Source organism: Euprymna scolopes, chromosome 36, assembly GCF_053919585.1.
Source record: "Euprymna scolopes isolate OS-2025 chromosome 36, ASM5391958v1, whole genome shotgun sequence".
In the NCBI taxonomy this organism is placed as follows: domain Eukaryota; kingdom Metazoa; phylum Mollusca; class Cephalopoda; order Sepiida; family Sepiolidae; genus Euprymna; species Euprymna scolopes.
Window position 1 is genome coordinate 45,678,829 of NC_136517.1, and position 25,044 is coordinate 45,703,872.

A 25,044-nucleotide genomic window follows, 5' to 3' on the forward strand; every position below is an offset into this window, starting at 1 on the left:
ACATTGATTAGTAAAAACACCCACCCTCTATTAAATGTAGACCTACTGTTTTCCAAATAATCCAGGTCGATCTCTAAATGGGAGTGTGAGCTAAGTGAGTTATTAAAAATTAAACAAATTAGGTTGTGGTGTGAGAATGGTGTATGTATGCTGACTTCCATTAAGTAAATATTTATTTTATTTGAAACTTTATAATCTCTCTCTCTCAGACTCCGGATATGAGCCATAGTGTTGTGTCCACTACCACATTCAGAGCAGAATACAGGAGATCCAGTAGTGCTTCCATGTTTTCCAGAAATGTCCGCTTCCAGGTGGATATATCTCCCTCACCTGGTTACGACACAAATGGAGAGTCCTACTGTTTGACGTTCACCCTCATATCAGGTAAGCCTTACTCTTATTTTCCTGTGAAGCCACATTATTTTCATACGATAGACCAACAAAAAAAAAAATCTCTAATCCTATATTATTTTATTATATATTATTACTGTGATTATTATCTGATATTATTTTATTATATATTATTACTGTGATTATTATCTGATATTATTTTATTATATATTATTACTGTTCTGCTCTATATTGAGCATTACCTTTTTACTCCCAAAGAAATTCTAACCTTAGTGCTTCTATAAATGATGGTTTCCACTTAGCATAAAGCAATACTCTTCCATAAAAATAATTGAATCGTCTTGGTTATTATTATTGTGATAACATAGACAAATGAATATTTTCATCTAAAAATGCTATAATTTCTTCCATTTTTATTAGCAGGTTTGTTAGCACAGTTAGTAGGGCATCGGACTTGAATGTTTGCAGTTGGTAGTGACTGGTGTCTCAGTTTCAAAATGATGGAAAACAATGAAACAGCTGTCTGCGGAATTGTAGCAGGAAAGATCGAAACACGAAAGAGAATACAAGCTGTAACATGAAAGTCGGTGCAATGCATTGAAGCATAAAAGACAATATAATAACATTGTAACATGAAAGACCAAGTTATAGTAAGCTAATATACTTCCTAACTTCCGGTGTGGCTGATACCGGAATCAGTAATAAGGCAAATCGGTTCCTTCACTTTTTTTGTTCTTCAGTATTTCTACTGTGAATTGATTTATTGAAATAAAATATAAGAAAATGACACTATTGAAAAATATATACAATAAAAATTAACATAATTATGCAGATAAAAATAGCACAATTAGTCTTTATTTGCATTTTTAATAACAAAATTTTTAAAAATAAGTTTTCATTTTATTTTAAATTTTATAAGAAATATGTTTATGAAATTATAAAGATAAGTTTTTTGATTTTGAATTTTAAAAATAAGTTTTTTATTTGAATTTATATAATAAATATAGTCTATATAAAATTATAAAAATCAAAATAACAAAATTTCAAACCTCTAAAAAAAAAGCTATCCGATACATAATATTCTCAAAATAGTTTAAAAAGATTTTAAAGTGTTTTCAATAATAAAAAAAATCGAGTGCACAAAGTGTTTTTAATAATGCTTAAAAAAAGATAATAATTTCAATAATTATTAATTAAAATAAGACCAAAAGAAAACTTTTCAATGATTATTAAATAAAAAATTGGAAAAATGCAATAAAAATAAAAAGATTGGAAAAATGCAATAAAAAAAAATAGTGCACGCATGGGGGAGATATAGGCATGAAAGAAAAAAAAGTGAAGAAACTGATTTGCCACACCGAAAGTTAGGAAGTATATTAGCTGACTATAACTGAAAGACCATACAATACAGTTGTAACATGAAAGCCAATACTATTGTAACGTGAAAGGCAATACTATTGTAACGTGAAAGGCAATACAATTGTAACATGAAAGGCAATACAATTGTAACATGGAAGGCAATACAATTGTAACATGAAAGGCAATACTATTGTAACATGTTGGAGACAGGACGGTCTGCAGTGTGATAGACGATCCCGGCAATATAATTATAACGTGAAAATCAAAATATTGTACATATTCCATGGTTTCCATTTAAATTCTTTAAATTTACTTACTTCAACACATTTGTTTTCTTCCTTCAATTTGTCTCAGGCCCTACTCGTCGCTTCAAAAGGATCTGCGAATACATACAAGCCCTGATGTTGACACCACGTGGAGAGAGAGAAATTACGCGTCGGATAAGTACGGACAGCTCATCATCATACTCATCAGAAATGTCACCTACACACAATGCATCTCCCCGAGACAACACTGAAGATGAGGTAACGGTTGGTTGAGTAATTTTTACATTATTTCTTTTGAGTAGAAAAAGACTGACATTTATGTAATTTATCATGCAAGTGCAAAACTCCTTGGTTTGACACTCACAAGCAACATTAATTTGAACAAAAACGTTGAGGACATTGCCAAAGTTGCTGCAAAGAAGGTGGGCTCTCTCTACCGTGCTAGAAAATTACTCATACCTGCAGCGTCCTATATCTTTACAAAGCCACTATTCACCCAGGCATGGAGTATTGTTGTTACATCTGGGCGGGTGCATCGACCACTAGTCTCTCCCTCTTAGATAAGGTCTAAAAAATCAGCCAAGCTTGAGCTCCTATCTGATCACCACAATGTGTCTGTTTTACAAGTACATTAATGGAATGTGCTTTGATGAATTCAAAGCACTTGTGCTCCTTGACATATATACTCCTGACTAACCCGACAAGCAGCAAAATTCCACCCATTCACTATTGAGGTCTCTAGGTGCTGGAAAGCTTTCTATTCTAATAGTTTCTTCCCTTGGACTGCTAGACTTTGGAATTCCCTCGCTGTTTCCTGTTTTTTTTAACAAAGACGGTAAATGTTTCAGTTTCACCACACTCTTGACTCCTTGTTATCACACAGACAAAATGAGTTGTTATATTAAAACCCCTAAAATCTGGAATGATTTTCTGACTGTGCATCAACTGTTTCTAATGAGACTAAGAACATTTCTCCTGTGGAAAGCGGCTGTAAAAAAAAAAACAGAAGAGATAATATCCTCACTAGATTATGAAGTCAATTTTGAAATCTGTCAAAGCAAGAAAGAGTGTTCCAAGTGGCAGTTTCAGAGATGTGGCAGCAGTACTTCACCATTTCACCACTATATATATATATATATATATATTAATAAATATTAATTATTTTTATGCTTATAAGCACTAATGTTTCATGCTTACACAATCATCAGTGTAGGAAGGGATGATTGCTACTGGTCAGGAGATTCAAACGGTCACAAAACCACCCTTGACTTCATGAATTAGCATTCTACCTTAAGGCCACCAGCAATTAACACAATAATTGAGATAATTAAGTGCTATAAATACCAAATCAGCAGGCATACATAGTAAACAGTCAGAGAGTATTCAATGACCAGGTCAGAATTTTTGCATTTGCGCTAAAGTTAACTGCTTTTTCTTAATTCCCTAAAGAGGACTGAACTTTAATTTCTTAAAGGGGCTTTATAACTATAATATTTTTTAAATAAATATTGATGATTATTTTTATACTTACAGATACTAGTGTTTCATGGTTATGCAATCATCAGTGTAGAAAGGGATAATTACTGCTGGACGGAAGATTCAAACGCCGTCACTATAGTGGCTTTGTAACTGGGTCTGTATCTGCAGCAGAAATTATCCTTTTCTGCACAGATTTTATGGACTGGTTTCTTCTGTGGAAAGTAACCATTTTTTAAATCACCTGACAAGGACTTGTGGTGTTAACCAACCATCTGTCCTAAAGACTAGCATGTTCAATGTAGCGACATTGTAAATTTGTTTATATTAATTAAAATATATCTTGCTCTTCTTTTATTGAGCACTCTTAATAACCCTATTTAAATTCATTAGTTGTCACTCTTGAAATGAATTTGATGGAAAATTCTTGAAAAGTAATATTGTTCATGAGAGGAGTTTCATTTTATTTTACACAGAGGAAGAAGGGACAGTTCTTTGCACTATCAGTAGCAAGGTGAAGAAGTTTTTTGGGAGGTGGGGGGAAGAGTTTAAAACTTAGTTGAGCATCTACCATGGAAATATCGATAGAATAGGTAAATATAAGCAAAGTCTCTTCTGTAAGAAAGTATTTTCAAGAAAGAGAATCTCCCTCATCTTAAGCACATGCGCAATAGGGAAAAAGGTGGCTGGTTAATTTTAATGCATCTAAAGCCAAGCATTTCTCTTTCCACCATCAATGCTCTGATTCCCATATGCCCCCAATTGAAATGAATGGCTCTCGTCTTGAGGAAGCACCATGTTTTGACAAGCTTCTGGAACTGACCTTTACTCCTGATCTGAAATGGAACACATACATAAAATCTGTTGCAAAGATTGCTGGAAAATGGTTGGATTATTCGACCACTCCAGTAGATATCTCACTGTTGATGCAATTCTCTACCTGTATAAAAGTCAAGTCCTAGGATGTGGTACTGATGCCACATCTGGACAGGACCTACTCTAAGTATTCTATCTTGCCTTGACAGAATTTAAAACTGGCTTCAAAACCTAGTTGGTAATGCCCTTTTCTTTTCCCTGCAACCTCTTTCCCACAGGTAAGACTTTCCAAGCTTGTCTCTTCTCTATTGTTATTTTCATGGCAAGTGCTCATCTGAGTGTCAATCTATAGTCCCTCCTTGCCAAACTTTTGCAAAAAACACTCATCTAGCTTCAACCACGATCAATTTTCCCCACTCTCTATCTGTGCGTAAATCTGAACACAGATTCCATGAACAAAGCTTCTTTCCTAGAACTGCTCACCTGTGGAACTCTGTTTCACTGACCTGTTTTCCAGTTAACTACAATATGGTCATCTTCAAGTCCAATGTGAATAAGTTCCTGTTTAGCCATCCCCTTAAATCAGTGGTTCTGAACCGGGGTCCATGGAATATTTCTGGGGGTCCACAGGCAAAACATAACAAAACTTACCATAATTATCATAGTTGTTGTAGAATACTTTATTTGCATTAAATTAGTTTTCATTTAAAAATAAAGCTTATATAATATTTCTTAGATTATTAAAACCTCAAAATTTATATTAGTGAAAAATAGAAGATTGTCTTATGACCAATAGTTATGAAGGGGTCCACCAAGATAAAAAGAAGGGAAAAGGGGTCCATGAGTAAAAAACAGGTTGAGAATCACTGCCTTAAATAATCAAATCATACCCAATTACCACCACTAATGATTACTATATTGTTGTCCCGACGACCATTTATTCACCCTTATCCTCGAGTGGCCTTCAGACCTTGACTCCCTTGTAAAAAAAAAAAAAAAAATCATCTCTTACTAGGTAAGGAAGTTGCTTCTGTACTTGGTTAAGACAAGAATAAGTGCACCTCCCCAGTCCCCAGATGTGACAGTGCTACTCCATCTTGGGTCGAATATTTGTTTTCATTACATTTGCAAAGGAAAAAACATATATATGAAACTTGACACACAGAATAAGGCGAAACTACACCTAAATACATTACACACATTTTATTCACACATTGTTCTTTTTTCGCATTCAGTTGTCTCCCTCTCTCTCTCTCTCTCTCTCTCTCTCTCTCTCTCTCTCTCTCTCTCTCCAAGGGGAAGTAACCTACCGGTATCTTAGTAATTGGTGTTTCTTTCTGTTATTCTGCTACACATTTATTGGCACATATATCAAGCAAACTTTCTAAGGCACTTGACAGAAAGTCTGTCTATGGGGTTTCTTACAATATGAATATTGTTAAACCATGTTGGACGCCACCGTATGGCAGTTGATGATCTTTTCACAATATTTCCAGCTTTGTTTTATTTATTTTATCACTATTAAAATCCATAAATATCCTTTGTTAGAAACCGTTGTGTGTTCTTATTTATCAATAGATTTTTTTTTTTACAAAACTGAATGTTTTATTTTAACTACACTCTAATTTTTATTGCACACACAAAATGAGTTTATATTATTTGGATTCTTCAGACTACTGTTCTCCTCTTGAGTGTCATTTCCACAACATTTCGGTTCATGTAACCTCAGCTCTTATTTATTAGATATAGCTTGTCAAATTCTGTACTCTTTCGGTCGACCGCCCTATCAGCTGTAGCTGTAGAATACGCTGACTGCACCTCTGTAGAGGGGTAAGATCCCCTCACTAATGAGGCCACTTGTTGGCCATGGGTGGCGACCCATAAGGCGTCAGGATGGAATCTTGATAGTTGAGCAGTCATTAACCTTGCAACACACCACTTTGGCCCTTACATGGTCTGACAGGCAATCGGATTGGGCCCGATCAGATCAGTTGGCTGGTTCCAACATGTCCTAGATGATATATAGTTATTTTTCTTCTAACCGTATCATCTGATCTGCTCTTGTGGAACACTTTCCAACCCTTTATATTATAAGCTATTATAAGCTAGAAGGCTGGAGGTGGGGGCTGAGGGTCAACTGTGTTAAGAGAAAGAACTTATGACTCCTGTTAGATTATTGTTTTCATTTTGAGTGTTATTTCAACAAAATTTTGATTTATGTAACCTCTGCCCTTATTTGGGATATCTTGTCAAACTCTGTAATCTTTCTGTCGAACTTGAGGAATCTGCACAGAATTTCTAACGGAACCCTTTATTTAATCCACAGAAGTAGCATGCTTTCATTCCATCAGCTATGACTGGATAGAAGTCCTAAGTAATTTGCAAGTTTATTCATCATATCACCTGCACTGAGGATTGAACCTTCAAATGTGAAGAGTGTTGCTTACAACTGATTTTTACCTAGTACTTTATCCGCTATGCCACAGGTCCTTGCGAACTAAAGCGCCAGTCAAAACATTGTGAAAATAGCACTCAGGATGAGAACAGTAGTCTGAATAATCAATATAATATGAATTATATGTTTTCATCTAAAAAAATTCAAAAACTTAAAATGAGTTGAACTACAGAGAGTAAAATTCGGAATGTTTTCCTGGGCAGAGGTGGTATTTAGTTATATTATTTTTAATCAGATTTTTCATTCGACTTTTTAAATGTTATTTTAATATTTAAAGCTAAAAAGCCTATGGTTTGGAAATTTTGAGATAAGGATTGATGCTTTGGATTCTTCAGACTACTGTTCTCATCTTGAGTGTTATTTTCACAACGTTTCGGTCAATGTAACCTCCAACCTTTTTCAGATGTATCTTGTTTTGAGCAACATTCAGAATACAATTGCGAATTACTTAGGAACTTCTACCCAGTCATGGCTGACGGAACGAGAGCATGCTACCCTCATGGATTAAATAAAGGGGTCCGTTCAAAATTCCATGCAAATTCCTAAGTTCAACAAGATACACCTAAAGAAAGCTGGTGGTTACATTGACCAAAACGTTGTGAAAATAACACTCAAGATGAGAACAGTAGTTCAAAGAATCCTAATACTAAAAAAGCCGACCTATAACTACTATTTGTTCAGTTTTCTATTATCACTGTCCACACAATGATCACACATTCAAGTCCCATACACAGTGTAACATTTTTTGTTAGAATGTTGATTTTGCTCCCATGTCACAAAAATACTACAACATTAGTATTATGAAGGAATTATTTAATGGTTTGGTTTGGTTTGGTTTGGTTATTTTTTTGTTTTACAGCATATCAACTCTTTTCGGGTTATTTAGTGCCAAATCCAGTTAAGTTTTATACTTAAAGTTTTTCATATCTTCAAATATTTATTTATCATGTCTGGTTTCGTTTGATTGTTTTGTAGCGGAAAGTGGTCTTAGTTTTTGATTTTGCAGAACATGATTAAGTTTTATAAAGGACTAGCGAGGGGTACCCGACGGTGCCCGGGTGCTTGGAGGTGTGTGTGGTTTTGGGTAAATGAAAACTCTGGGGATGGGGGGGGGTAAAATAAAAAAAAAATGTTTTGGTAGGTAAGTATGAAGATCGAATCGGAACCCTTGAGGCAAAATTGTAAATTAAAGTGTGAAAAAAAAGCGTGCGACGTTCACCATTGCACCACCGCGACATACCAACGGAAACACGTTTGAATTTATTTAATTACTTAGATTTGCCAGGTGCACGTTTTAATGACTTAATGAGGTCAACTGTTGACTGCAGAGTAGCATTTCATTTACTGCGGAACGCAGGGGTAGGGGGAAACCGGAAAATGCCGCCAGAATTGATTATACAAAAAGGCTTAATCCACATGCGGCGAGCGAAAACTGTTGAATATTTATCTTCCCAAAGTCAATCAAATTAAATAGACAGGCAAGCTCCGTTGACAACTTTGAGATATTACGATTTACATGTGATATAAAAAGTTTTAAAAAGTTGTTAGACGAGCGACCGCTTCTCTGAAAAAAGCCTTTTGTAGACATACAGAAAAAGTGAACACACATACATACCTACATACATTTTCGCTTTTATATTTATAGAAAAGGGGAAAAAAGTCAATAACATCAATGTTTGGTGCATTTTGAGTCAGGAAGCCAGTATTTACACTAGTTCCTTGCATTGCTCAGAATTTGATTTTGACACTGCTCCATGAGCCTTCCATACAATTGGTGTGTACATTTTTTTTTTCAAAACCCACTAACATCACCTTGAATAAGCTATCTGGTCACATGATCCAAATTAGCCAATCATACAAAGTGATACATCATTTATATTCACAAACTTTCCATGCACAAAAACATCCCATTATCATAGTGTGTTCAGCTATTTCTCTAGAAATAAAGTCCCTATCAAAAGATTTGCAGATACTATGCAATATTACAGTCAGCACTTCAGCAGTTGACCTTACAGCACAAAATCCGTACTGATCTGGTAGCACCAGAAATTATTTAATAAAATCAGAGTAGAAAGCTTAATATTCGATATTATACTCTAAAATCTAATATCTATAAATCAAATAAACCAAATCAAACTGTTCTATTAAGTAGATGGAATAAATCGATTGCAGACTTTTTATTCACAAAATATTGATCTGCAAATGATCTATTATATAATATTCATTTATTTATAGTGCTCTGAATGATCTGTATACAAGTTTGAATCTGTTAAATGTTTTCAAATATTAGGAACCTCAAGCACACAATCTTTTTACAAAAAAATAAATGGAGTTGGCATTAAATAATCATAATGAATTGATATTCCATGAAACAACATGGTACTTGTTTACATTGGTGATTCTTTAAATTAACGCATTTCAGGTGAAAACATTATTACATACTTACTTGTCATGGTGAAATTAGTATAAAATTCCAAAGATTACAAAAAAAGTGATCCAGTAGATGGTGATGTGCTAGAAGTATTTTAATCATCCACAATTGCATTCTTAGCTATTATGTTTTAGGATGGCAGGCCCTTGATTTAAATCAAGGATTATCTCTCTTCTTTGTCATACTGAATAGGTTGCACAACTCTTCCACATTGAAACGTATGATAAAACTTGATAAATTCTATTTTTACTTGTAATTATTTTTTCTGTTAGATCTTTTCTTTCTTTTTTTTTTTTTTTGGAATTTATACTAATTTTGCTATGATACATAAGTACGTAATAATGTTTCCACCTGAAATGCGTTTGTTTAAAAGATCACTAATATAATGTAAACAAGCACCAACAATATTGATTAAAAAAAATCATTCATTTTTAGATAATTTATTTTGCAAGCTGAAAAATCTTTATTTCAAAACATTTTGTTTCCAAGAATTTCTATAATTTAACAACACGTTAATCTTGTACAGGCTGTTTGGATAATCAGTGGCATAACTTTGGGATTATTTTTTATATATGTACAGAGGGTTGCTTTTGTAAAACACTGGATCACAGATCTAATTTCCTTTGTGGCCCATTTTTCCCCTGCATGGTTATTGTGCTGGTTATATTTTATTGGCTTGTTTTTGTTCCGTCGTATTTTGTTACCTGAAATAGGAAGGGCTAAAATTTGCAGTATGCCAACCAGGTTCCCCATATTGACTATCAAAAGCATCCCTGCCAATCATGATGCTCCATGGCTTCTATATTTGTTTGGTGTCATTTTTTGTTGTTGTACCTGATGGTGTTTATTCATTTCATATGTATAAATAAGAGTCAAGTATGTGCAAGATGTTTACAATAAAGAATGAACTATAACTCAGAAACCAAGCATTTTCCACCACCACCTCTATCATCATCATCATCATCGTCTTATTACCCTTGGTCACGAGTCTAACGTTTTCTGACAGCCTGCAATCTTGTTCTCCAAGTTTAGGGGTCTGGAGGATTGGTTCCATTCAAATTATCACTGTCTATGATCCCTATTAATAATTTGTATTCAAATTTTTTCTGGGGGTCATCCAACTTTCCTCCAGCTTTCCACATCAAGGTCTCTGTATCTTCCTATCCAAGAGTCATTCCTCTCAATATGACCATACCATTATTAGAGAAAATGTATGGAAGTTCTGGTGGAAAGTATGTTATATATCTACAAAGACCTTTTTTTTTTGTTTTTTTTTTTCTTATCTATTTTTTAATCTTTACTTTTATTCCTTCACATTTTTTTTGTTAACGATTTTGAAATGTTCATTTTTTTTTCTCCAAATTTTCAGATGTGTTACAAACACTTTGTTTTAAAAGAAATCATTTTTTTTTTTTTTGTTTTTTTAACAAAAAACTATGATTTACAAAAAAAGTAATTCAGTTTTAAGAATGACAATCTGTTTGGAAATGTATTCGTTTTGTGAGAATTTTTTTTTTAAGCGACTCAGGTGACTGCATCATCATCATTATCATCATTTCCATCTTATTGTCTTACTCTCCTGAGTCAGGGGTCTCACATTTTCTGGTAGCCTTTAGTCACCGTCTCTAGGTTTAAGGGTCTAGAGGTTTAGTTTTGTTCAAATTCCACTGTCTTAAGATCCCTATTGATGGTTTGTATGCATAGTTTTGTTTGGTTGTCCAACTTTCATCCCACAAAATAACAACAAAAAAAAAACTATCACCGCATTTTATTATTTACCAACATTGAAGACTGAAGACTGAATATACAGAAGAAATATGTAATGTTTATCATTTAAATTACTTTAGTAGTTGCAATCCCATTTTATGCAAATTCATATTTGCTTCTTTTTTTTTTGTAATCAATATAATAATATGCTATGACATTTTCCATTTGTACATATGTTATCACCTTTTACCAACTTTTGAAAAAATAAAAAAGACATCCAAATAAACATAAACACACATACAACTGCCTTCTACATAATAGATCATGTATTTGTTTTTAAAAACAGTCACAATAACTAGAAGGACCTCCGTTATTTTCATCAAAATTCGAAATATTTTGTAATTTTCATCGTTACAGAATTCTTATTTCTTTTGCCTTTGTCTTTTTAAGCTGAATCGCTTAAAAACAATTAAATAAAAAAAAATAAAAAAATGAAACAACAATATTGAACTAGAAAAATTGAAAATAGAGGAACACATTGTTTTTTTTCAGTTAGAAAAGTTAATCTCTGGTGAGTTGGACGTGTTTTTAATTTCTTTTTGAAAATGCTGAGGATAACTAAACAAAACATATGAAAAAAAGAAACGAAAACAACATCATTATATTTTCAAAACGGATCAATCAGAGGAACGCATCAAGAACCAGTATGCCACATATAATGCAAAGTAATACAAATAATCGGTTGAATACTGTCGATCGGTCAATGTCAATTTCTGAAACATTTAACTACTTGCAAGGATTCACAAAGACTGAATACTAAAACATAACAAAACATGTTCTCAAACATGTAGTACACAAAAATACAGATATTTAACCCAAATAATTTAATTTTTGCTTATCTTATTTTTTCTGGAAAAATTTTCAACTTTGTGTGTGTGTGTGTGTGGAAAATCTCTTTATGTGAAGTAAACTTTTTTCAATCCATATGACGTTTCAGTGAAATGTATACCTTCTTCAGCTATGTAGGAACCTAAAGTATGTGGATGTTAACACAGAAAACATTTTACAAAATACACACTATTTATTTTTCTCCTAACTTCATTCATATATATATATATATATATATATATATATATATATATATATATACACGGCATAATCACGTTGACACACTGATTCCCGCTGGATCATCGAAGTTAAGCAACGTCGAGCCTGGTCAGTACTAAATAGGTGACCATTTGGGACTTCCAGGTGCCGTATGTGCTCACCGCTTATCTCGGCATTGTTTCTAGTCATCCTGGTCTTCTCCTTGCCACTGGATCCAAACAGTGTCAATTCAGGAGAGGTGTGGTTAGGGATTGCGCGACCCCTGCCTCAAAATTACATGCACAACTGACCCTAAAGGGGTATCCTTTGTTTTTTGAGACTGAACGGAGGCATTGATCTATATATATATATATATATATACATATACACATACACACACGTGTGTGTGTGTGTATGCATACATACTTATATATATACTAGCAAAAGTACCCGTCGTTGACTGGGTTCAAAAACAGCCTACAGAAAATGGACTCTGATTTATGAAAGTATGATAGGTTATGAAAAGGAAGGGTTGTAAATTTGGGTTGAATTTGCGGGTATCAAAACCAAAGCAAAATATGATGAAAGTAAAAATAAAATAGATAACCCCCATAATTTATTATACTATACCTGTTCACACTCAAACACTTATCACAATATTCTGTGGATCTATATTAAAAAACCTTGTTAAACTTTGTGACATATTTCCATTCTATGGAGGTCAGGCACAAACATGATTTTATTATACCATAATTATCAAAGTATACTTATGCAGATAGATATGAAAAGTCTTTATTAAAGTGTGTGCCTATTTCCATTCTATGGAGGCCAGGCGCGAACGCAGACCCCACAATTTTATTATACCATCCCTATTTAAGTTAAAACATACTTATCAAAGTATTCCTATGTACATCTATATCAAAAACCCTTGTAAACGTTTTTTTTTAATTTTTAAATTTTTTATTTCTATACTTTGTGGACCAGGCGTGAACGCAGACCCCACAATTTTAATGAACCACCGTTCTGCCAGATCAAACATACCCATTCCTGTGTCTCGATACATCTTCTATCATAATATGTAATCAGTTTTTTAAAATAGTCAACCACATAGGAACCTATTCGTGACCAGATACACACACACACAGCTTTATATATATATATATATATATATATATATATAGTAGCGGCCATAATATAAGGGATAAAAAGAAAAACAACATAAATATGCAATTAATGTATTAATGTCTCTCTCTCTCTCTCTCTCTCTCTCTATATATATATATATATATATATATATATATATATATATATATATATAGGTTTTGTATTTCAATTTTTTGCAGTAAAATATTAAATTTATAAACAAAAATTTATTATTTGAACAAGGGATACAAAACATTTAAAGTTATTTCTTTAATCCATGGATTTCCGATGTGATACTCATCTCTGCAGAGGAAATGTCTTTGGCAAATATTTCTTTATGGATAAACATAATTTTGCTTTTTAGTACATACATTGAAAATTAATTTTAAATATTTTTAAAGGAACATAGAAAAGACATCATTTTAAGGTGATCCAACGAAAGAATTGGATTAAACACAAAAAAAAAAAAGGATATGCATTTCAGATACACGATTCGTGTGATACCCCGGGAATAGAGATGAATGTTATTGTTATATCCCAAACTGGTTAATGATTCCAATATTGAGGGTAACGTCTAAAATTGTCACATCTAGCATCCAAAAGGAATAGAAAAGTTTCTTAACAACAGTAGAAGCTTGAAGGTAATGAATCCTATTTATTTTGGTATTATGCAGTCCTTAGAAAGAAGGGGTTTTTTTATGTCAAAATCCAACCGGTCCATGTGAATTTTTTAATTATCAAAAACAGTCATCGTACATATATAAATTTATATATAGATTTAAATTTAGGATGATTTGGATGTTAACCAGATGAAAATTATCATATTTCTAAGAGTGGAAATTAATAAAATTTCATAAAACGCAGCAAGCTGTTTTTACTTTGCTTGCCGTTACAAGATCAACTAAATGGAGTGAAAGTTATAATATTCAGCTTTATAGACATGCTAAGCAAACGATTAAAGACAGAGAGAAGAAATGAAACTACAAGGGGGAAAAGCGGAGGTTGTTATTAGGGGAAATATGGCAGGGGTGGGGGGGGAATATTTTATAATACTGTGAACCACAAGATTAATTAATCTGTGATTTAATTCATCTCATCATTTCGAGATATATATAGTGTGTGTGGGTGTATGTATATATATATGTGTGTGTCTGTAGATGTGTATATATATTGTGAGTGTGTATACATATGTTTGTATATATGTGGGTGTGTATACGTGTGTGTGTGTGTGTGGTATGTGTGTATATAAGTATATATATATGGATATACATATAGATGTTGCTCCCACACTTACGAAACTGTTTAAACGTTGCCTTAAGGAGAAGTGCTTTCCAACACCCTGGAAAACCTCATCAGTATGCCCTGTATTTAAGAACTCAGATGATAAGTCATCTCCCTCTCAGTACAGACCAATAAGTCTCCTGTGTGTCATGAGTAAGTTGCTGGAATCCATATTAAATAGAGAAATAGTCAACCACCTCAGCAGAAATAACCTTCTTAGTGACACGCAATATGGTTTCCGTTCTGCAAGATCTACCGCAGATGTACTAACTGTTATATCTCATAGGATTAGTGAATTTCTTGAAAAAGGCTTCCTTTCTAGGGCAATTGCTCTTGACATATCAAAGGCCTTTGATAAGGTATGGCATAAAGGCTTACTTCACAAGATTTTCAGCTACGGCATAACTGGAAATGTTTTCTCAATTATTAAATCATTTCTCTCTGATAGGCTCATGAGTAGTGGTTAATGGACAGAAATCAGAGGCCCATAGTATTAATGCTGGAGTCCCTCAGGAGTTCATCCTGGGCCCAACTCTCTTCCTGATCTACATCAATGATCTCCCAAAACACATACTTAAATCATTCGTTGACATCTATGCTGATGACATGACCATCTATGGCCATACACCAAAGGCTGTAAATGACAAAGTTCTCTCTGATTCTCTCTACTCTGATCTTGAGTGCGTGATACAGTAGGAGGAAGAGGTGACTGGTTACTTTTAATGCATCTAAAACCAAGCTTCTATCTTTACATCATCAACGCTCTGATCCCCATCTGGCATCAATTGAAATGGATGGCTCTCGTCTAGGAGAAACCCCATGTTTTGACAAGCTTCTGGGCTTGATCTTCACTCCTGATCTGAAATGGGACACGTACATCAAGACTGTTGCCAAGGTCGCTGGAAAAATGGTGGGATCCTTCTCCCACTCCAGAAGATATCTCACTACTGATGCAATTCTCTATCTGTATAAAAGCCAAGTACGTCCATATCTGGGCAGGAGCTGCTAAAAACAGCCTATCCTGCCTTGACAGAGTACAAAATAGACTTTGTGGCTTAGTGGGGGATGCCCTTTTCTCTTCCCTGCAACTTCTCTCCTACAGAAGAGACGATGCAAGCCTATCTTTGTTTTATCGTTATTTCCATGGCAGGTGCTCGTCTGAACTCCAATCTCTGGTCCCCCCCCTCTCGCCAATCTTTTACAAAAAACACCCGTCTAGCTGAATCTACTGTCAAAAACTTTCCCACTCTTTATCGAATCCTAAATCAAAACGTAGATTCCATGAGCAAGGCTTCTTTCTTAGAACTGCACGCCTGTGGAACTCTGTTCCGTCTGCCTGCTTCCCTCCTGACTACAACTTGGATGTCTTCAAGTCCAATGTAAACAAATTCCTGATGAACCACCCCCTTAAGTAGACACTTTATTAAATCTCCACACTAACGTACTATACTTACAATAACCCTTATCTCTGAGTGGCTTCTGGACCTTGATAAGTGGTGACCACCTTGTGAAAATAAAAAAAAGATGTGTGTGTATGTATATATATATATATACATATATATATGTGTGTGTGTGTGTGTGTGTGTATGGATGTGTATGTGTTTTTTTTTATTATCAGTTTGTTCAAACTGGGGATGGAGCATTCTACCGGATGCCAAACATTCACCCGCTAACTCATATTTCAACCGAAGGATCTGTTTAAGATTCTGACCGTCCCTTTAAGTGCAATTGTTTGAATCTCTCTTGCACTTGGTTCACCAGGTATATTTGTTGGGTAATTGTTGAAATTCTTTTCCATGAATCCAGTTGTTCCTATAAATTTTGGAACGATAGCGATCTTCCTAAGATTCCAGTTTCTCATGTCATACATAAGACTTTGGTATTTTGTTATCTTTTTTACCCCAATGTATCTATTTACTATTATTAAAAAGGAACTTTGTGGGTGTAGGAGTTTATTCCCTGTAGACTCGGAAAGAGCTGGGACGTTTGTTTTTTGTTTTTTTATTTGTGTTTTTGCACAAAAGTATTTGATATTTCTGAGAGGGTTCTTACGTAGGTTTTGTATTGAAATGTGTCTGATAAATATCTAATATCGATAATCAAAAAATCTGATTAAAGAGGATGTCAGATTTTGACCAAAGTTAACACTTTTATACGACCTAACATCACAAATGCATTTGAGAAGTTTTATCACTGCACAAACAGAAAGGCCCAAGCTATAAAATCAACTTAGATTTTTTTTTTATAAGATAGAGGTGCGTTCGAAATAAATGCTTCTGTTTAGATCACAATTGAACCATGATATTTGATTTTTGCATTTTAAACTTTAAATGAAGCCATTATTTACAGCTAATTTTATAAAATCAACAGTAGATTCTCTCCATTGCAATGTAGACTGTAATGTATTATGCAATGTAGACTATAATGTATTATGCAATGTAGACTATAATGTATTATGCAATGTAGACTATAATGTATTATGGAATGTAGACTATAATGTATTATGCAATGTAGACTATAATGTATTATGCAATGTAGACTATAATGTATTATGCAATGTAGACTATAATGTATTATGTAATGTAGACTATAATGTATTATGTAATGTAGACTATAATGTATTGTGCAATGTAGACTATAATGTATTATGCAATGTAGACTATAATGTATTATGCAATGTAGACTATAATGTATTATGCAATGTAGACTATAATGTATTATGCAATGTAGACTATAATGTATTATGCAATGTAGACTATACTGTATTATGCAATGTAGACTATAATGTATTATGCAATGTAGACTATAATGTATTATGCAATGTAGACTATAATGTATTATGCAATGTAGACTATAATGTATTATGGATTAAGTCACTGCAGGAAGGCATGTGAAGTTTCCTCCTGGTACACTTTAGAGGCAGATGGGGTGCATAACTAGAGCAGGAAATCAATCAATTCTAATCATTACATAATGTGATGAGAAATAAACCCAAACAGGCAGGCATACTCGGCTGTCATAAGTGTTCAACAGAAATTAAACTTGTATTTATAATTTGAGATATTATATAACTTTGTTGGTTGTGTTTTCATATGATTTTCTTGGTTTACAACAATTAAAAGAACTCAAGTCCACCTCAAAACATGTACACCCTAGTCATCAAACGATTTCATTAATTGGACATTCTGTCTTAATTCCTCCACATTATGTATGCATATATATATATATATATCTTATATATATCTATAAAAGTGAAATTGTCTGTGTGTGTGTGTGTGTGTGTGTGTGTGTGTGTGTGTGTGTGCATGTGTGCATTTCCCTACCAAACTACTCTGTCAATTTTCAGTCTATAGACTCAAGATTTGACATAAGCGGTGTTGAGATTTGGGAAAATCTTTTTAATTGGTTTTTGGCCAGAAATTTGCCTGTCAAGAGCTCAAAGTTCAACGATTTAACCTTTGAAAACTCTACTAAACTCCTCCACCAATATTGGGTCTAAACACTTGAAATTTAAGATGTAAGTTACTTTGACATGGATCAAACTTTTAAATTTGATTTGAACCCAAAACAATAAATGTTAAGGGGTCAAAATTAGGGTCAAAGTTTTAAAAAAATTGACCTTTGCAGTCTCTACCAAATTACTCAGCCAATTTTTGGTCTAAACATTTGAAATATTACATAAAGTGTATTCAGACATAAAGTAAGACTTTAATCAGTTTTTGGCCAAACATTTGGCTGCTAAGGGTCCGAATTTCAAAATATTTTACCCTTGCGGTCTCTAGCAAACTATTCAGCAAATTTTGGGTCTAAACATTTGAAATTTTACATAAAGTGTATTCAGACATAAGGCAAGCTTTTTAATCGTTTTTCTTTGCTGAAAATTTGGCTGCTAAGAGGTCAAAGTTGAAAAAGTGTACCTTTGCAGACTCTACCAAACTCTTCTGCCAATTTTGGGTCTTAACACTTTAAATTTTAGATGTAGGTTACCTGGACATGAGTCAAATGTTTTAATATATATATACATATGCACATAAAGTTATGAACAGTACATATGGTCCGAGCAAAGCCAGGCTGAACTGCTAGTATATATATATATATATATATATATATATATATATATATATATATATATAATAGACACAAATTTTTCCAATACCGATTCGGATACCCAAAAATTTCTGATTTTTTTTTTTTTTTTATTCTTGATTCTGATTAATTGTGCCAATGCTTAATATTCCGTTTAACATCCATTTTAAATGCTGGCATGTGTTGGATGGCTTTTAGAAATTGGTTCCAACATTCCAAACCAACCTATCTCTGCCCAGATCTTTATTATTCTTCCTCTCAAATACGTCCTTATTACTTCCTTTTCTTTTGCTTTCCCTGTAAGCTGACCCTGTTGTCTCAATTGTTCAACACCCTCTAACCCAGGAACCCTAACCCCTTCTTTCAACATGGCTATATCATCACAGTCTACTTTGCTGCACACTTTTCCTTATGCTGTTCAAATCAAATTTTTCTCTGAGGTCATCAGATCTAAGCTTGTCTTTAAGACTCACATTACACATTCATCATATCATTCTCATATTATTTCTCTCCATGCAATGCATGTCCTCAACCCTCCCTGACCAGGTTTCACTTCCATACATCATCAGACTGTGTACACATATCTGATAGACTCTTCCCTTATTCATCAGTGGTAATGCTCTGCTGGTTAGTCATGGCAGAATCATCCGAATTTCAAAGTAGAAAATCTTCCAGCATCTTGGGACCTCTATAGGAAAAGGGTTGAATTTTGTTGCGTTGGGTGGATCAGGGATAAGTTCATCATAGTAAATTCTTGTAAGAAAAAAAAAAGAAGTGCAACACTACGATGATACGACAGCCTGGAGCTTGGCAGACCGTGTGGGATCCTAGCCTGAAATTACATAAGAAACAAACATACTTAATATGGGAGAAACAATAATTTGTATAATGATAAACACTTTTTTATTTTCTTTGGTACGTATGTTATTACTAGGGCTATGACAAGAGAGTATTCTTTTCATTATTTTGACTCTCGAGTATATATCTGTTAATATCTTTTATGTTTTTAGATAAAGTGATGTGGTTCTCGACTCATTAACTGTGTCGGATATATGCTCGAGAGTCAAAACAATAAGAATATTCTCTTGTCATAGCCCTAGTTATTACCTTTCACACTCATGAAAAAAAATGAGATCACCCGATCACCAATGAAGTATAGAATTGTAATTGTTGATTATCTCGTGTTTCTGTTGTTGCTGAGCATCATCCATTCATTTCAAATGAATCAAATGATTATTGTTGGCATTCGTTTCTCCGATATCTTTCTAGTTAGAATTATTTCAAGAAAGACATCAGATACTTGCAGGTGGGACCATGTGAATGTTGCCAGCGTCTTTAAGTGAAAATGTTTCCGTGGGAAGAACTGGATTCAAACCTGACACACGCAAGTTTTTAGCCTGTGTCACTAACCACTTAGTTACCATCATCTGCTTGATGATGATGACGACGACGGTAACCCTGGAAATGAGCCCCATTTGTAAGTGTGGAGTGATGAAATATAGCCTTTTTATACTTTTTTTGCAAGCTGCTGCTCATACGTCATGGGTTGTCAATCTGTGCCGTGAACTACTTGGCTGTCATTACCTCCTCGGTGTTGCTGGATTCTAAAATTTTAGATTTTTACCCTTTTTTTTAAATGAATTGTTTTAAAATCAAATAAGACATCAGAAGCAGAATGCTGCCAATCATCGATTTGCAAATGATTTTCTTTTATTTAAAACAAGATTTCTGGTGCATCTCGGCTGATCTCTCAATCTTAGACAAGTTCAAAAGAGAGTTTTAATCTGATAGGTCCTGCATTATCAGCCAAGCTCCAACTTCTGTCCCATCGCCACAATGTGCCTGTTTTACAAGTACTTTAATGAAATGTGCTCTGATGAACTCATAACACATATGCCTCCTCAACGCACATATTCCCTACTAACTCAACCAGCAGAAAAATCCCACCCCCTTCATTGTTGAGGTTCCTAGATGCTTCTTCTCTTGGACTGCTAGATTTTTGAAATTCCCTCCTTGTTTCCTGTTTCCCTGACTATACTAACCAGCTGAAGTTTAAATGTAATGTAATGTTGCTGTTCAACTCCTCACAGTCTCCTGTTAGACACACTACCAAATAGTAGCCGCTTATATTTCAAATAGCAATATGCTTTGTTTGGGGTGAAAAAGAATGGAAAAAAAAAAAGATGAATAAATAAATTAATTGACAGGTTAAGCGTTTGTGTTATTTAAAAAGATATTTAGCTGGCAAGTATTTTTATGTAAAAAGAAAGCAGCTGTGGTATTTCTATGAAATCCTGTGAGTCTTAATGTTGGATATTTGGACCACGTGTACCAATAGACTGTTTGACTGTTTTGATAAAAGCTTGCACCTAAAGAACAATAATAATTATCAAATTTATCCAAATTGTCATTTGAATAAAAATTATTCATGTGACATTTTGGTAATACATAGGCCGTGTGTACCGAGAGATTGTTTTGATAAAAGCTTGCACCTAAAGAACAATAATAATTATCAAATTTATCCAAATTGTCATTTGAATAAAAATTATTCATGTGACATTTTGGTAATACATAGGCCGTGTGTACCGAGAGATTGTTTTGATAAAAGCTTGCACCTAAAGAACAATAATAATTATCAAATTTATCCAAATTGTCATTTGAATAAAAATTATTCATGTGACATTTTGGTAATACATAGGCCGTGTGTACCGAGAGATTGTTTTGATAAAAGCTTGCACCTGAAGAACAATAATAATTATCAAATGTACCAAAAGATCATTTGAATAAAAAAAAAATTATAAACCTGACTGGCACCTACATGTAAAAGTAACATACTTCAAATTGTCAGAAAGAAAAGTTAAAAGTATGATGTTTTGAAAGATCATTTTCAGTAAAAGGTTATGCAGGTATAATTAAAGTCAGGTCAATCCAGTGAACAATGATGGCCGAATAAAATGCCCTTGGGATTGTGGTTTCAGTGACAATACCATTCCAAAATGGGCATTTTAGATGGTCACAAAAGCTTATATAAGAACGAGAAAAGATATCGTTGTTGGTTGGCGATTTGCGTTGAGAATATTCAACCTGTCGAATACCTGTGTGTGCATCTCTCTCTTAACAACAATCATTCATAACCGTCATCAAGAATAAAGACATATTTTTATATTCATTCTTTTGCTGACTGTTATCCTCATCTTCAGCCAACTCATCCTCTGGCCTTCTTCAGGTGATTAACTGCGACCGGATAGGAATGCTGAGTTCTTGTAACTGTATCCCCAGTAATTACTGCCTTTCATAGTTGCCTCACCATGTTTTGGACAACTAATCCTCTGGTCTGCTTCAGTAGGATTGAAAACACTATCTTCAGACAATGCTCACCTGGAACCGTAGACTCGATGCCTCTATCCACTGCGCTTCAGGGCCCATAGTGCAGTGGATAGAGGGGTTGAGTCTCTACGGTTCCAGGTGATCGTTATCTGAACGTAGTGGTTTCAATCCTACCCAAGCAGGTCGGAGGGCTAGTTAGCCAAAACGTGTTGAGACAATAACAACAACAACAACAACAACTATGAAAATGAGGATAAAAGTTCGCAAAAGAAACGAATACATAAATCATGAAGCCTCATCTCAAAAGATTCCATAATAAAAATAAAATATAATATCAGTGTGTTGTTATTCTTTAAAACACAACAGAAATACGACATTAATAATCTTTGCAAATTTTATTCCGTAATTTTCTTATATCGATTATTATTTAATTTTTTTCTTTTTTGTATCACATATATAGGTGTTTTCTTTTGCCTCACCACGGTTGAAGAAAGTATTTATCTTATTACGATATAACAATCATAACTGCCTCGTCTGTGATAGGTACCGCCTTTGCTTTCAACACATAACACATTAAAACGCTTTCAAAATATTTGGAATTTTTTAGATGATGATGATAGATAATTTGGATTATTTGGACTAGCGTTCTCATGTTAGATGTTATTTTCACAACGTTTCAGCCGATGTAGCCTTCTTCGGATGCATCTTGTCAAATTCGAGAATCTCTTAGCTGAACTTTAGAATCTGTACAGAATTTTGAAAGGAACCGTTTATTTTAATCCATGGAGGTAGTTTGATCTTGTTCTGTCAACCGTGACCGGGTAAGTCTTAAGTAGTTGGTGATTCGTAATTCTTAGTATTGCCTGTACTGAGGATTGAATCTTCAAACTCTAAAAGATCATCACTTATAACTTATTATTCTTAGAACTTTTATCCACTGTGCCATGGGTATTTGCTAACAATTCTAGTATATAAGGAGGCTAAAATTCATACTAGAATTGTCTTCAAGGACCTGTAGTTTAGTGAAAATAATATCCAAGATGAGAACAGTAACCCGAATAGTCCAAATAATCCAAATTTTTTATAGCTATGGATGGTCAAAATAACCTATGGGACAACGGATAAAAGTGTTGTGTTATAATAAATTTTCAGTGGCAGTCTTCTGGAGATTGAAGGTTCAATTCTCAGTACAGGCGATACTGAGAATACAATTACAAATTACTTAAGACTTTTACCTGGTCATCGCTGATGGAATAAGAGCAGGCTACCTCATGAATTAAAGAAAAGTTTTTGTTCAAAATTCCATCCAGATACCCCCGTTATACACGAAGATTTTAAAGTTCAGAAAGTTGTACCGGTTAGAATGGTGTTGAATAAAACGACTTAAAAAAGCAACGCATATGCTATGTAATGACCAACTACTAAGCAGACCTGGTATAGAATTTAACACTATATGGGAACCATTAATTATAAATAATACATAATATGTAGATTATAGTTTTTTATTTGTTTTATATAAGCATCAATATGTCACTACACATTCATTAGCATGTTTTGGTCTGCCAGTTACAAGTAACTAGAGACCTCTTCAGGCAATATTGCTTATACAAAAGTTTCGTCCGTATATAAGTATATATATATAATAATAAGTAGGTAGTAATTAATAGTATTGAATATATATATATGAATATATATATATATATGTGTGTGTGTGTGTGTGCATGTAGTAATAGTATGTAGTAATAAATAGTGATATATAATAATAATATAAAACGAAATAGGTTTAAAGCTCCAAAAATTCATATTAGAATTGTCTGCAAGGACCTGTGGTGTAGTAGATAATGTACTTGGATAAATTCAATTGAAAAATTAAACTTTTCTGGAAGGTGAAGGTTCAATCCTCAGTGAGGGTGACACTTAAAATACAATTGCTTGGGACTTCTAACCAGTCATGACTGATGGAATGAGAGCATGCTACTTGCGTCGACTGAATAAAAGGTTGCATTTGAAATTTTGTGAAGATTCCCAAGTCCGACAAGATACAGCTGAAAGAAGGTCAGATGTTACATCGGCCGAAACGTTGTGTGGATAACACTCAAGATGAGAAAAGTAGTCCGATGAATCTAAATAATGCAAACAATCAATCCTCATCTCAAAAATTCAGAAACATAACATATATAGCCCAAGGGTAAGAGCGTAATTTAATGTAATTCTTATAAAGATATAACATCGACCGTCTAATTTTTTAGTCTATATATAATGTATATTTAAATATATACTTTAAATAAGTAAGTTAACTAACCTCTTCTTTAACAGTGAATGGTAATGTGCATTGCTTGTAAATAAGTATGTATATATATTTATGAAGGTTAAGAGCGATGCAGAAAACTGGAATAGAGAAAAAGAGTATGAACAAAAACAAGCAAATTGATCTTGACAATTATCTATTTACTTTTTAACATGTCTTTCATGTATAATATCAGTAAATATTAATAAAATCCAGGATGGTGGAAAATCTTTTGATATTTCGGGAGAAATCTCCTCTTTACAAAAGAGAAAACAAAAGTTCAATTGATTTAAAAGAAAGAAAACATCCAAAACGGCTTTCACACTTAAAAAAAATAAGACCACACAAACATAACAGGATAGCGCACAAAAACATTGATTTTTTTTTATAAACATTGTAAATGCCATTTACAAATACTTAATGTTATATTACTTATATTTAATCTTAGTTATTAATAACTACAGATCAAAACATTGTCATACCAGTGTAGCGAAACTAATACATTCTGTATGAATAAATATTAATATAAATATCTCTATTTACTATTGCACACTATTTGATAAACCCGGTGAAAATTCTGAGAATTTTTATCATACACATACATTCTTAACCTACGCTACTATATATATATATATATAATGTATGTATATGTATTTTTATTAATATAAACAAATTTATATTGTCGCAACACTGGACATGCTAATGTTTCGGACAAATGGTTGGTTAAAATCAGAAGTCCTGATGTGAGGACTGGTTTCTTCTGTAGAAAGAAACCACCTATTAAGTCAACTGACGAAGACTTCTTGTTTTAACCGACCATTTGCCTGAAATATTAGCATTTGTTTATATTAATAAAATATATCTTGCTCTTCTTTTATTGAGCACTCTTAATAACCTCGTTAAATTCATTATCACTCTTGAATACCTTTAACCTGGTGTGTGTGTGTGTGTGTGTGTGAAAATGTACGCTTTA

General features: G+C 33.6%; 1 protein-coding gene across 36 annotated transcripts in view; it reads left to right on the forward strand.

Annotated features, from left to right (window-relative positions):
- LOC145260441 (serine/threonine-protein kinase BRSK2-like) overlaps positions 1–25,044 on the forward strand; it is a 685,204-nt gene that overhangs the window by 587,176 nt on the left and 72,984 nt on the right. For 25 of the 36 annotated variants that reach the window (XM_080118482.1, XM_080118488.1, XM_080118489.1 and 22 more), the window contains 2 exons: positions 210–384; positions 2,065–2,240. In XM_080118482.1, the coding sequence (XP_079974608.1) occupies positions 210–384; positions 2,065–2,240 (351 nt within the window). The remainder of the gene's footprint in view (positions 1–209; positions 385–2,064; positions 2,241–25,044) is intronic. The other 11 variants (XM_080118486.1, XM_080118490.1, XM_080118457.1 and 8 more) reach the window with 1 other exon arrangement.